General features: G+C 29.9%; 2 protein-coding genes across 16 annotated transcripts in view; one reads left to right on the top strand and one right to left on the bottom strand.

The window, feature by feature from the left end:
- The first annotated feature begins 109 nt into the window (after positions 1-109).
- LOC141456856 (glycosylated lysosomal membrane protein A-like) lies at positions 110-5,229 on the top strand. Of its 2 annotated transcripts, none has more exons than XR_012460064.1 (7): positions 110-317; positions 439-693; positions 770-973; positions 2,706-2,930; positions 3,012-3,292; positions 3,371-4,266; positions 4,981-5,229. XR_012460064.1 is itself a non-coding variant. In XM_074133202.1 (7 exons), the coding sequence occupies exons 1-6, from the start codon at positions 246-248 to the stop codon at positions 3,540-3,542; spliced, it is 1,209 nt and encodes a 402-aa protein (XP_073989303.1). In that variant the 5' UTR covers positions 110-245; the 3' UTR covers positions 3,543-3,544; positions 4,090-5,229. The 2 variants fall into 2 exon arrangements, 1 of the variants encoding a protein (XP_073989303.1); XM_074133202.1 differs by having other exon boundaries at positions 3,371-3,544; positions 4,090-5,229.
- A 3,225-nt stretch (positions 5,230-8,454) lies between these two features.
- para (sodium voltage-gated channel paralytic) overlaps positions 8,455-14,027 on the bottom strand; it is a 156,233-nt gene continuing 150,660 nt past the window's right edge. For all 14 annotated transcript variants that reach the window (XM_074133147.1, XM_074133156.1, XM_074133154.1 and 11 more), the window contains 2 exons: positions 12,769-13,073; positions 8,455-12,101 (listed from right to left, as the gene is read on the bottom strand). In XM_074133147.1, the coding sequence (XP_073989248.1) occupies positions 11,340-12,101; positions 12,769-13,073 (1,067 nt within the window). In that variant the 3' untranslated portion in view covers positions 8,455-11,339. The remainder of the gene's footprint in view (positions 12,102-12,768; positions 13,074-14,027) is intronic.

The following is a 14,027-nucleotide window of genomic DNA, read 5'->3' as shown; positions in this document are numbered from 1 at the left end:
TGAAAATTATTTAATAAATTGTTGTTTCCATTGAAAATATTTTGATTATGAATTACTATGTTGACTGCGGACTTTTATTATTAATGAATTGTAATTGCCGCCTATTGCACTAATAGTTCTCTTATTTGAATTTGGATGCTCCACCGTTTTTGTCTGTTGAAGCTTTTGGGTGCCTACAAACAAACGTTTGTGAATTGTATCGTGTTTAGTTTTTAGAAGAAAAAGTGCTTAGTGAATCATCGAAAATGTTTCGCTATTATAATTTAATATTTTTACTATTATTTGTTGCTGTGGTAATTAACGGCCAAAACAGAAAAGTAATTTTTTTCATATTATTGTTTATAGGTTATAAATGAATATCTACTTATTTCATTATATAATTTACATAATTTTACAAGTTCGAATAAAGAGTTAGTTAATAAATTGTGAAATTTTCAGATGACGTATACTTTGAACCCTGGATGCCAGACAATTTGCAATAGTACTGTTTTAGTACATGTAGCAGCTGATGGAATTAATGATACATTGCACCATATTTGGGATTTCACTCGTAAACCAACTATTTTTCTTGCATTAACACCGCTAAATACTGAATTGATTATTGATTGGGATAATTTTTTAAGCAAAAATGAAAAAGGTGCTGTTAAATTTTCGAATGACGTCATTTACGCTTTCTCTCTAGTTTTTGATAAGGTAAATATTTTTTTCAGGGTAATAGTGCAATATATTTCAGGTTGTTTCAGTTAGAAATATTTATATTTGTTCGCAGATAATTGAATACAATGATGTAAACAACACTGCTCAGTACAACCCTACAAATAATAGCGAAACTTATGCCACAGTCCTGCAGCCGGAATTATACAATTGGACTGTTGAAAGAAAGCATGATACAGATAATGTTATTGCGTTTGCAATGAAAAGTTCAGATTACAAATCTGAAAATATGACCAAAACTGGAAGTGTGAAAATAACGGTAAACTGCAGTAGCAATATTTTTTAAAAAAATTGTTACTTAACATAAGTGTTATAGTTCAGATTATGCTGGATAGATGGTAGATGGTTTCTATGATTTCATTTTTGTTTACTTCTTCACCAAAGCGAATATGGTAGTTTTAGTTTCTGCTCAAAATCGTAAAATTGTACTTGCCCATTACGTTTCCTACGTTAAAATAAAATAATAATTTTTGGGGTTGTCTAGAAAATTAAACTTTAAGTAACCCTCTAAAGTACTACTTTAGAACGAAGCAATGTTTTATCGGGTTTGGAGTATTAATGAAGAAATTTCATACAAGGATAGAAAACCAAGTGTGGTAGTAAGTAGCAAAACCTGGAGTCAATAAAATCCATGTCTCTCATTGATCTTTTCCCGGAAAAATGTTTCAGTTAAAAGTAAGAGCCAAGAGTAAATAAAGTTAATGGAAGGGAATAGAAACTGGTTAAAGATAAATTTGAAATTTAATAATTGTTATTTCTTTTATTTTATTTTTAAGTTAAAGACATAAACACATTTCATCTCCATCCCAAATTAAATATTTTTTCTATCGCGATTTTCTTTGCGTTCACTATTTTCATGCAGGTTTTATAAGAAAACCTTTTCCAGAGTTTTGGTGCTCGGGGAACTGTAACTTCAAGCCCGTCCAATGTTCTTCTTCATTACATGTATTAAAAGTTAAGTATAAGGCTTGATTAAACGCCAAAAGGTACTCATATCAGCAAATATCTAACATTTCATTCATACTTCTAGTATCATATTTTTTAGAATGTATTAGATGTCAAATGCTGGCCATTTTCATGCATAAAATATTTGTTCAGTTATGAGCAGCACCCATTTAATTTAGATTGTAATTAAACTATTCATGCACGGGTTTAAACAAAGAAAATGTTAATGAAAAATATAATTGTTTTGACGTTAAAAATTAAATATGCATACACCAACCTACATACCGATTTTTTTTTTTTTGACACCAAATTTAAGTGCAATTTTAGCGCAGCAGAAGGAAATATAAATAGTTGGTTTAAGTTCATTGATCAATTAAACTGATTGGTACTTTACTTTATGCAGTAGTTAAGTATTAATATGTAATGAAATGTTAATGTAGTTTTCTTCAATTACATTGTTAATCTAGGTGTTCTCCCCACAATGTTATTCACATATATATAATATAAAACAGATATGCATATTTTTAGTTGGTTATAAAACTTTTTACAAGTGCTCGATTAAATTAAAGTTTGAAAATGAATGAATAATAATTACAATTATTATTTATTTGTTACTAACTTAGTAATTGTGCTCACGTAAGACGAATTCAAGACTGAAATTTCGTTTTAACTCCTTAATTCAAATTTCAGCGGTAAAAGACCGACCTACTCCAACTTTTGAGTTGTGTACCTTTTGGCGTTTAATCAAGCCTTATACCTAAATTTTTAATCTGTAAGTTTTTGTTAAGGAGATTAGATGTAAAGTTTTACCGTCTATGTAATAAGCGGCATTAAAAGAACTGTAGCTTTCAATATTTAAGAAAACAATATGTTGGAAACTCGACTTGCAGAGAAAAAGATTTTATTCTGTCGAATTTTACTGGAATATGGATCTAACGATTTTCTTTGAACTTGACCTTAGTACCCCCAAAATTAGGTTTTTTGTGAATTATTTAATTAAGCATTTAAAAAAAATGAAGTATTTCATAATTTTGAATCTGTTGCAGTTGAACGCTTTTGGTAATTCTGATCATAGTTCTTTGCAACCACATCTTCTGCACACAACTAATGCTACACAAGTAGATGTTGTTCTTGATGGATTGCAAGTAAAGTATACTAAATCAAGGTACGCCCTTGGTCTGTTGATTGTCTCTACGGATCATAAACATTCAAATTTGACTCAAATTAAAAGGAAATCATTAGACGATGAACATTCTCCCGGAATTTTTACCGTAAGTATTAATCAAATGACATGTAATATCAGTGAATTAATTTAAATTGTATCTTATATAATTATTTTTGTATTGTAACAGATTGGTGAGGTATTGACCACACAAAATGTCTCAGGTGATAAAGGTGGTTACCTCCAATGGCGAACTGTAGCTTACACTTCCAGTGGTCGTCTAATGACAAATTCCACAAATGTAATTGAGACAAAAGCTAGTCATGTTGAGTTCCCAGATAAAAGGCTCAATTTGACGGTTGCTGGATCATATTTCAGTGAAAAACTCAGTCACTTACCTGTACATGAAATGTTCGTTTCCTTTGGGGCAGAAGAAGATGGCTTTTACCCTAAGAGTGGATATCTTTCATGGTATGATTTTTTACAATAGTGTCAATGATTAATTTTTTTGTTATTTTAAGTTTACTTTTACTTTTCTGCCTTTCGCAGGACTGTTCTTGCTGGCTTAGGTCGGCCAGCTGAAGAAGGTTTCTCCTTGTTGGTGTTACTTATTCTGGCAATAGGATTGGGTTTACCAGCTTTGTTGATTATAGTTGGGACTATATGCATTATAACTAGAAGAGTCGCCCGCAAGAGAGATGCTATTTTTATTACTAATTAATGGTTAACATTTACATAATTTATTTTTTGGATGCTGTTGACGTTTCCTTTTTTTTCAGTTCTTTTCTTTTTATTTTTCATATCCTAGATTTTACTTTTTTGAATAAACAGGTTATTCAAAAAGAATTTATCCTGAAATTTTCTTTATGTCGGTCAACAGCATTTGACTTTAATTTATTGATAAAATAATGTGACATAATTAGCCTTATAATATATTATATTACACATATGTACACAGAAGATAAAAGATTCTTGGTGAGTCCAAGAATTTATTTATTTATATGATTGCTGTAAAAGAGAGTTATAAACTAATATCTTTACTTTATCCTAGTAGAAGTACTAATTAAAATTTGGTTTGATCTCAGATTGTACAAACAGTTGTACATCTTCGCCATATTTCATTTTGCTCATTTAGGTGTATTAGAATACTTGATATTTCATTAAAGTTGCTTCTTTGAGTAATCATTGCTATGTTATCGAATGCATTAATTTTGAATGCCATAACTCCAAGCAGAATTCAAAAAGAAGAACGTAATTCTGAATTTCAGATGGTAGTGTTGTTGCGTACTTGTAATCTAATTTTACAAAATAATTTGGGTATTTAATGAAATTGCATTGCGATTATTGGTTTATTTGACACATTTAATGAATCCTGAAAACCTTACCTCAGGATTGAAAGTTTTTTCATGCTAAGTCCGTTTGCAGGATACCTCACAAACAAAAAGGTAAAAGTAATATTAATGTTTTGCTGAAACTAAATTAATTCGTTATAAGTTATCTTTGAAGTATTAATAAATTAAGAATTTCTAATAAAATTTTCTTTCTCTTATATTACGTTGAGTGCCTTATTCGGCGTGTTTTCAATGTTAAGCTAAAAAAGTATTGAAGAAATAGACATATCAGCTCCTTGAGTCTGCTTTGATTCTAACCTCTAAGAATTTCTTATAAATGTTAGTGAATTGGGATTATCGTCCGGTGCTATAAATTTCTATAATATTAAGAGTAGAATGCAGCGTTAAGACCTAGCTCTTTCGAAAGTCTTCCTCTTGACCACTCGAGAGATACAAGAATCATTTTAGGCCCAAATTGACAACAATAAACGCATATATCATTTTTTATATAAACTAGTTTAGTTGATTTTTATAATGTTGGACTTATTCCTTATTAATTACGTGATCCATTTTATTTAAATAACTTATTTAATATCAAACATATACTTGTAGTTCTTCATAACTTTTAGAGAGAGAGAAATAAGTAATTGTGATAATTCCAAAGAAAGAATTATATATTTTTTCTGTGACTGAGAGTAAAATTTTTTTAAGTAATTTTTTCATTAAGCATTTTATATTATGAATGTATTTGTAAATATTGATTTTTTTTTCTTTAAAATGTTTTGTAATAGCTAATATTTTTTATTTTTTCATTACGAAATTTTTTAGGCACATGTTTACTATAAAATGATATTCTTTCATGTTTGTGATAATTATAATTTTTCACATAAGTGACCTTATTGTTCAAAAGCTCGTATACCGTCCAATAAGAGAAAATGCTGATTTGTAATGTAGCGTATTAATTCAAAAAGTTGAAAAATATTTTAGGTTTATAGACATAAATTATACATAATTTAAAAAAGAAGGTATTACTATTTTGAGAATATTTTTTGTCAATAAATTATTTTATTCATTATATTTATTTTTTCAATTTCTTTTTTTCTTCTTTTATTCATTCAATCATCAATGCTATTATCTACTGCAGTTTAGAAGTAATCCTTGCCTCTACTTTTACTTTATATCATAGATACAGGAGTATAGATACTTGAAATAGCATGAGCAATTTGGGGGCCCATTTTAAGTATCTCCTAAAAAAAGAAAAGTGAAAAAGAGTACTTTAAAAAAGTAATAAATTTCAAACACGAAAGCATTTGAAGGCTTTAAAAATATCAATCACTTAGCGAGTCTCATACGTCCACAGATTGGAAACGGTGTAACTAATGGTTAAAATAAGACTTGTCTTCTCTGATGATTGGCCGGTTTTTATACATATCATATTGAAGTACTTTCTGTTTTTAGTACGTAGATTGATTTTGAACGGTACTGTAGAGCTAACCAATTAAGTGGCTGAGATTCTTGTAAGAAGCAGGATTAATTAAAAGCGCGTGGCAGCGCTATACATTAAATTTTAAAATTATTTATAAATTACATTTTTAATTATTTTCTCACACTCTCACTGCTAATAATATAATCAATTTATTAAAAAAAAAAAAATCCCAAATTAACATAGCAATTGAGATCAGAAAAAGACAATTAATGAAATTCTGAATAATTAGTAAAATGAAAAATATCAATTCAAACACCAGTCAGGGTTATTTAGATCCGAATATGAGAAATGTGTTAATAAATTCGGGTATTTATTAACATTGTAGTCAAATAAACTAGGGGTATTCAGTAAAATAACATTCAACATTTTATTGAATGGAAAAATAGAAAATAATGAATAAGCTTTCTCGTAACATTGAAATCTGACTTGTCTAATATGTATATACCTATTAAAACTGCCCGGTAGGACAGTTGTATAAGGCTTGATCATCAAAAAGAGTACGAAAAACGTAACGTTAAAAACACCCAACTTTGACAATTTTTTTTTCTCTTTTTCTTCCTATATAACTGTATTTTTTTTTGTTTTTAACAACCTAGGTTTAATTAATATATAGATAAGTAATCTACGATTTTCAAACTTCTGATTTAAATGATTATTTATTAGCTTAAATCATGACGTGTTCGGGGCTCACCTCACTAGACACTAGTAATTTTTACATTATTTGGTAATGCCCGGCTCTGTGATTCCTGTCCATTCGCCACTGTTTGAAAAGCACAATGTCTGGTTGCAGTTAATTAAGTTTCGGTACGGTTGGTCTGTCTTATACTTCCGCAACCTAAAAGGTCTCGTCCTCACTCTTGACATAAGAGTTTGTGGTTAAGAACAATACAACTCTTATAAATTCTTAAAAAAAGATAAATATTAAATTTATCAATTTCTTTATCTTGATCTACTTCTTCAAAATCTGGAATGGATGGGATTTCTTTATTAGAATTCCAAAAACTTATTTTTAAAATATATTTTTAAAAACACCCATTTTCGCTGCGTTATCTCTGAAGTGCAGATGTGTACTGTTTTGCTCTGCCTGGTGCTGCAAAAAAGTTGGGTTAAACGTTAACCACTACCTTCAGTGGTGATAGATCTTAGAAAGAAGGTAACTTAAGGTAAGCGGTTTTTCTAGTCAAATTTAAATAACAAGACACTAATACTAGACTCAGAATTAGACGAACCACAATTGAGTAAAAAGTAGGTTTTAAAAACTTAGGACCTGAAATCGGTTATGTTCCCTTTATTGGTAGGACTTCTTCGTGTCAGACGTACACTTTGTCTGTAGCACAGGAAGAGGAGTAAAGAAGAATATAGAAGGATAGGATGAGGTTAGTCCTAGGGAAGATGATCAAAATATCGGCATGAAAATTCATGAGTTAGGATTTTCATTAGGGTACCGGTACTGGTATCAGCATCTTTATAAGAACTATTTAGGCGCCACGGTAGCCGGCGGGTAAGAGGCGAAACCTGCACAGCTAATATGCACCTAGTAAATGGTAGAGGGAAGTTAAGCCCCGCCTGAAAAAGTAGGCGATTACTTTACTTTATTAGAACTATTTTACAGGCTGAAAGTTTGCCATTCTAGTACTTATATGTACTATGTCACAGAGAGTGGAAGAAAAGCTATTTTTCTAGCAAACAAGCTGAATTAAAAGAGGTGCTGGATGTCTGTATAGATCAAAATTTTTAATGGAGAAATAAAAAGAATAATCTTAGAAAGACCAGAGGATGAATTTGGGTTCCAGGGCAGGCATTCAATGTAACGAATTGGCCGACAAATTGGCAAAAAAAGGTGCTATTTGTTGGACCTGATAATCGGCTTACTCAATTAATGTTAACAATTTATAGTTTGTAATGATGAAGATTACATATTAGGATGTTGAAACGTGTAATGATATGAAAAAATATTAAATGAGACATTGGATTAAAAAATTTTAACGTAATCGAAAAAGTAAATAAGGGCTTTTTAAATATCCTCATACAATTATTTTCTCTTTACTCCTGCAAGAATGTTTCTGAATAATAGCTGTTCTTGCGGTTAATCTCAGAAGACGTGAGAGAACCAATTGCTATTAGAACCCCCAGTACGTTTCAAAGGATCTCTGCGACTGAATATTTTTTTAAGTGGGCTAAGGTTCTGCAAAGGGCATAGTGTTAGGCATAGTATTTTCTCAATTGGAGTTCTTGCTCCTGGAGTAAACAAAAGTTGAAAAAATGGTAAGACACTTCTGTTGGGCAGAAATTGAAGAACGAAAAAACTCGAACTCTTGGGAAGAGACTAAGCTCTACTATACCACTAAGGATAATTTGGTAAATGCAAGGAAAAGGCTTTGGTGCTGGTTCTACTATTAAGAAAAAGCATTCTGATGCTAGAACTAAAAAAATTCAAGGGGCCGAATACGGAATGACATCATTATAAATGAAAGTCCTTGGGGTAGAAATTAATCAAAAAAATAGCTGAGAAGTTGGTTTTATCCGTCGGGTTTTCTTTATTTTTGACTGGTTTCTCTGAATTTTGGTACCACAAAATAAATATTACACCTCTAAAATATAAATTATATCAGTAGAATTTCGGACAATTTTTTTCAGTAACTGTGAAAAAAAGTGAACTTTTACACCAGACAAAAAATTGGTCTCACTTTTTAATGGAATTTCTTGAAGTTGAATATTTTTTCACCAAATACACAAAACAAGTGATTTTATTGTTATGATTTTTGGGTCAGGGTTTAAAAATTTCTGGGGGAAGTTATACAAATATACAGTACAAAGTTTTTTTTTATATTTTTTTTATTTTTTACCAAACTTTTAAATTTTATTATTACTCTTTTTTTTTTTAAATTGGCAAAAATGATATATTGCAAAGAAAAGACAAAAACAAAATAAACAACTTTTTTTAAAAACAAGAGAAAAATGAGAAAAAATTTAAATTTTACAAGGCATATATACGCGTGCAAAAGGGTAGCACACATTTAGGGGTGGCAGGGAAGTTGAACACCCCGTTGTTTGCGCAACTGAACCCCGGCGCACTTTCTTTGTTTAAAAACACAAACTGCATTCTTTTATTAATATTTATATTTTTTGGTAAATTTTGCTTGCAAAGTTCATTTAAAAAACCAAGTGATGCAGCTGAGTAGACTAACCCGATGGAAACTTTTTTAAATTTTTAAATAAGCTTAAACTTTTGTTAAAAACCTTCATATAGTAATTGTTTCACGTCTAATTTTTTTTTTTTTTTAATCCATTTAAAATTTCCGTGTAATGTTTCCATATATATATTTTTGTTAACAGTTTTCTCTGTGCAACACGATAGCAGAACAATCAAATTTATTAAAAATCTTGCGCACCGCTGCTTTAATTTTTCATTAATTTTGTTTTTCATTACAAGTGAAAAAAGTCCTTTTTTCATATTTATATTACATATATAGTTTTCTTTCCAATAATTAATAAACACTTGTAGCTCCAAAGATAAAATTTTGATGTGTATTAGAAGCCATTTTTAAAATGTTTATGAATTTTTTTTAAATTGTAGCCACGTCCCATCCATCCTTATGTGTCATTCTATTTGTTCTATGTATTACATATTTGTATGAATGTTTCACATATCATATATAAATTCATATAACATGTCAAAAAATTGGAAGGAAATAATCATTTTAATTTTATTTTTACTTTGGTGAATAAAAATTATAAGTGATTAGTTTTTTGTTAGAAATGTGTAAAAAAAAAAATATATGTATAATAATATATATTATAATAAAATAAAAATATTGTCCATAATCCAAACATTTGTTAAAAAAATTACTTGTTTTAAAAAACAAAAAATAAGGAAGGACTTGAGACTATGTATCAATATTTTTTAGTAGGTGGTGCTCTATTATTATTATTTTTACAAATCGCACTTTTATTATTGCACCTTTGAGGCTTAATAAATATTTCAGCATTATCTTTAAAAAACTATATGTAAAAATCAACTTGTATTTTTAATATTTATATTTATATATATATACTGGGTTTGTTAAAGGAGACTTTAAGGAGTGAAAATACTTTTTTCTTCAATTAGAATAAAATAATATAGCTATTTTTAATTCATTGCCAGTTAAAAATTCTTTTTACTGTTTTTTTTGGGCTGAATTGAAGCTTTCATTATTTAAGATTGTCCAATTATGACAAATCAATCTCGTTCGAGGAACAGATCTATGTAAGTTCAATATTCAAGGTAGACAATCTGATTATCGAATCAGATCGGATTTTTCTATTTAAATTAAATTAGTTGGCTGAAAAAACAAGAAAAGCTGTCGTTGAGTTCTGAATGCAGTGATTAAAAAAATATTCCAAGTTAAAATTATGTCTAGAAATGTTTGCCCAATTTGCTAAATTCTTCCCGTGATCTAGCTTCTTATTTTCTTTTGCATGCATAAAGTTATTTTTAAACGATTTGCTGAGAGGCAACATTCCGAGAAATTAAGAAATACAAGAAACAAGTAGCGCATTACAAAAAATATAAAATAAAATAAACGAGCTGATAGAAAGATAAAACTTCTTAAGGTTGACGCTCCTAAATTTAAAAAAATATTAAATAAGGATACTCTTTTTTTTTCTTGATTTATAAGTATTAAAAAAACAGTACACTCTCAAGGCTCTAGAAGAACATCCTGTGAAAAACCATTTAACTTTGTCATACCCACCTACCTAGTTTACGAGATAAGTTGTTCAAAAGCATTTAAAGAATGACATAATATGGGTGATTTTAGACATAATTGCAATTTCTAAAGAAGTCTAATTTTCATTTTTATTGTTCTATCGTTTTGATTTAATGAAAGAAAAAGAAAAATTAAATCTTAAGAAGGTTCACGGAAACTAAAGATGTAAACAGGCAATAATGCCAATAAGGCAAGTGGTTGCTATAAAAACGGGAAGCATCTTCAAATAGTATATCAATAACTAGAATTTTTAGATAGTGTCTAATGAATCTAATTTGTAGGTTTAAAAGTAGACAAATTGAAAATTCCTTAAATTTTTCTATGAATACCAGTGAGCGAACGTGAGACTTTTTTTTGTAGCAAAGCGTATTGTCACCACTTAGTGTCTCCAATATTTGTATCTAATGCCCTATATAAAAAAGGGCTACAACTTTCAGTTTGAACAACAAAAACGATTTCTTAAAGAAATATTTAACTAGTAGTCCCGATTAATTATCAATTTTGTAACTTAATGAAGTTTTCAAATTATTTTTAAAATAATTTGAAAATGTTACACCCAAACCAAAAAGTTTCAATCATCTAGTTTTATATATGTGCCCAAGCATTTTCTACATTTTATACAAAGCGTTTAGGCAAGATACATCTCAATTTTACAATTCAGTATATATATTTTGCATATATTTATGTATAATATATACACATTTAAAGATAAATTATACAGAGTTTCAAATTTCATTAAATAATTAAGCGTTAATAAAAGGTTTTTGTTTCTGTAAAGAGTGAATGATATATATATAAAACAAAAACAAAAAACAAAAAAGCATAAATGTATTAATTTAAGACGATTTCATAAAAAATTGGACAAGATATGAAAGCCCTTTGAATAAAAGTGTAACCCAACGGCAGTGTTACGACGTAGGGGATGTATGTTCGGATGGGGGACGTGGCATGGCTCACACATCAGCTAAACGGGAAGTAGTTGATGGAGACCTTGAATGTATGACAACTTTGTGTCCATTTTTCTCAACAAGGACGGCGGTTTCTCTGGCAGCATCGTTAGAACCGGGCGTATCTGCCCCACCGCCAGCTCGTGCTTGCTTATGTTTCCGCCAAGCATTTTGAATAAGTCTAGCACAATATTCTTCACGCTGACGCCACAACGTTGAAGAAACTGGTTCGTAACCGATTTCGTCTGGTCTGCCGGGTGCAACTTCGCCAAGTTCTGCTGTTTCTTCAATAGGATTACCCTTACGTGCAAAAAAGTCCTTTGTCAGTGCATCGAGGATATCAACACAAAACATCATGTCGCCTTTGCATATCGGTATGTCCATCGACACAATTTTGTATTTATTTGGTTTATGAATTTGCAACGGTGGTTCCAACACATCCAAGAAATCGGATAACTGATCATATCGTATGTATTGTGTACCATCCGGATCAAATTGCTGCCAGATCTCATAGTACATATCATAATCATCATCTGTTAAGCCTTCCTGCACGTCTTCCGTTGCCTGCGAGTAGTTCTCTAAGATGACAGCTATGTACATGTTGATGACAATAAGGAAACTGATGACCAGGTATGACAGTAGGAATGTGATACCTATCGTAGAATTGCCACAATCTCCCTGCGAGCCCATCTCTGGATCTGGCGGTTTGCAATTTACCTCGTTTATTATTCCATCAAGAACGCTATCCCAACCCGCAGATGTAGACATCTAAAGGAAGAAAAGTAGAATTAATTATACATTCTTAACAGCTTGTTTACCTTTACTTTTTGAATAGCTGTTTTTTCTTTTTTTTGTTACTAGTGTAAGAAGAGGCAATAAGCATCTTGATAAACCTAATTTACAGCATTAGGTTATAATAATTAATTTAACCCTTTCAAAATAAGAAATGACATATATAAGATCCCCCAAACCAAAAAAAAAAAAAGTTGTGAGACAAGTTTTTACTGGTCACAAATTGTTAAGTAATTAATCCATTAATAAAAAAGTAAAATATGTAATCGTCTACTTTTCAGGCGGGACTGAAATCCCAACAACCTAATTAGGTGTAGTGGACGGGGTGGAGTCACTACTTCACCATTAACATTTTGTTTTTAATAAATAAAAAGTAGCCAGCCACACGCAGGCTCGAATTAGAGATCTCCACTTACTGGTATTTACTTGTAACCGCAATACCAAGTACTCACTTGGAAAAGTTCATTCAATGAGTCCACAAATTCTTAAAAAAATTATGTGGTTTAAAAAGAGTAATACTTTCATAATGTTGGTGATTTTCACTTTTGTGAAAGTGAAAAGAAAATTTAATATTTTAAACAAGTATGAATTTATGAAAATTTAACAGACTTTACAATAATTAAATTAAATAATTTTTACTTACTTGAAATAAAAGTATCATTGATTGACCAAATGTTTTGAAGTTGTAAACGTCGTCAAGGCCACTATTTTCTTTGACGTTCATGAAAAATGACATGCCAAATATAGCAAAAATGAACATAACCAAGAAGAGCAGTAGACATATATTAAATAAGGCTGGTAAAGACATGGCTAAGGCGAATAATAATGTTCTAATGCCTTTGGCACCCTTCACCAGACGAAGAACTCGGCCAACTTTTGCCACTCTGACTACCCTTAGCAGTGTCGGCGATACAAAATATTTTTCGATTATATCACTGAGCACCAAACCTATAATCATATTTCAACAACATATTTATATTGATTATAAAAGAAGTTATTTACAAAATCTAATTCTGTAATGGAAAACTAAATATTAATTAAAATAATGGCTAAAAAACTATTACTATTACTAAAATTTGTCTACTATTTATATTTAATAAAAATTGCATTCATTTTTTAATTTCTTTTATAGTTTGTACCTATTACCATACATGTGCAATCTATTTTCGACTACAGAGTATACAAGCAATACCAGAAGCAGAAGTTTTACCAAGTGCTAATTACTGCCATCAAACCTCCGCTCACATTAGCTAGTAATAATAATAATGTTTATTAAAAAAAAAAAAAAAATATTTAAATATATAAAAAAAAACATTCTACTTCATGGAAATTCCGTCTCCCAGAGGGCTAATCAAGAAAGATTTACCATTACAATAAATAAGATGATTTTTAGTAAGCATTCTATTTCTATTAATTGTAATTAATAATTGTAATTTTTAAAGGTTGGAAATACATAATAATTGTTGTTCAGTAATGGCCATAAAATGGAATGGAGCTTCAGAATAAAATAAAGTTAATCATTATTTTATCATGCAATATTTTGCTCTATAAAAAAAAGATCTTAAGCGTTTTCCATCCTGACTGAATTACGAAAGAGGTAAGTAAGAGTTTGTTCGAAAGTAATTATATTTCTGTTAGCGAAATCATAGCACTATTATCTAAATAAATAAAAAAAATACAGGATAAGCAAGGGATTTCCAGCCTACTAAATAAATTATCCGAGAAATAAATAAATGGTATTAATAAGATAAAATTACCTAGCAACTACTCATAACACCGTGGCCTGTGGTTCTTCATGCAATAAAAACAATCAAGGTTTATGGGAGTTTCAGAACTAAAAAGAAATTATGCACATGATGCTAAATGATCAAAAGTGCACAAGCTAACACAAATAGTTATGAT

Source organism: Rhodnius prolixus, unplaced genomic scaffold (genome assembly GCF_049639745.1).
Source record: "Rhodnius prolixus isolate KJV_2025 unplaced genomic scaffold, Rpr scaffold_10, whole genome shotgun sequence".
Lineage (NCBI taxonomy): Eukaryota > Metazoa > Arthropoda > Insecta > Hemiptera > Reduviidae > Rhodnius > Rhodnius prolixus.
Note: the sequence above shows the minus strand (reverse complement) of the source record. Positions and strands in the feature narration are given on the sequence as shown.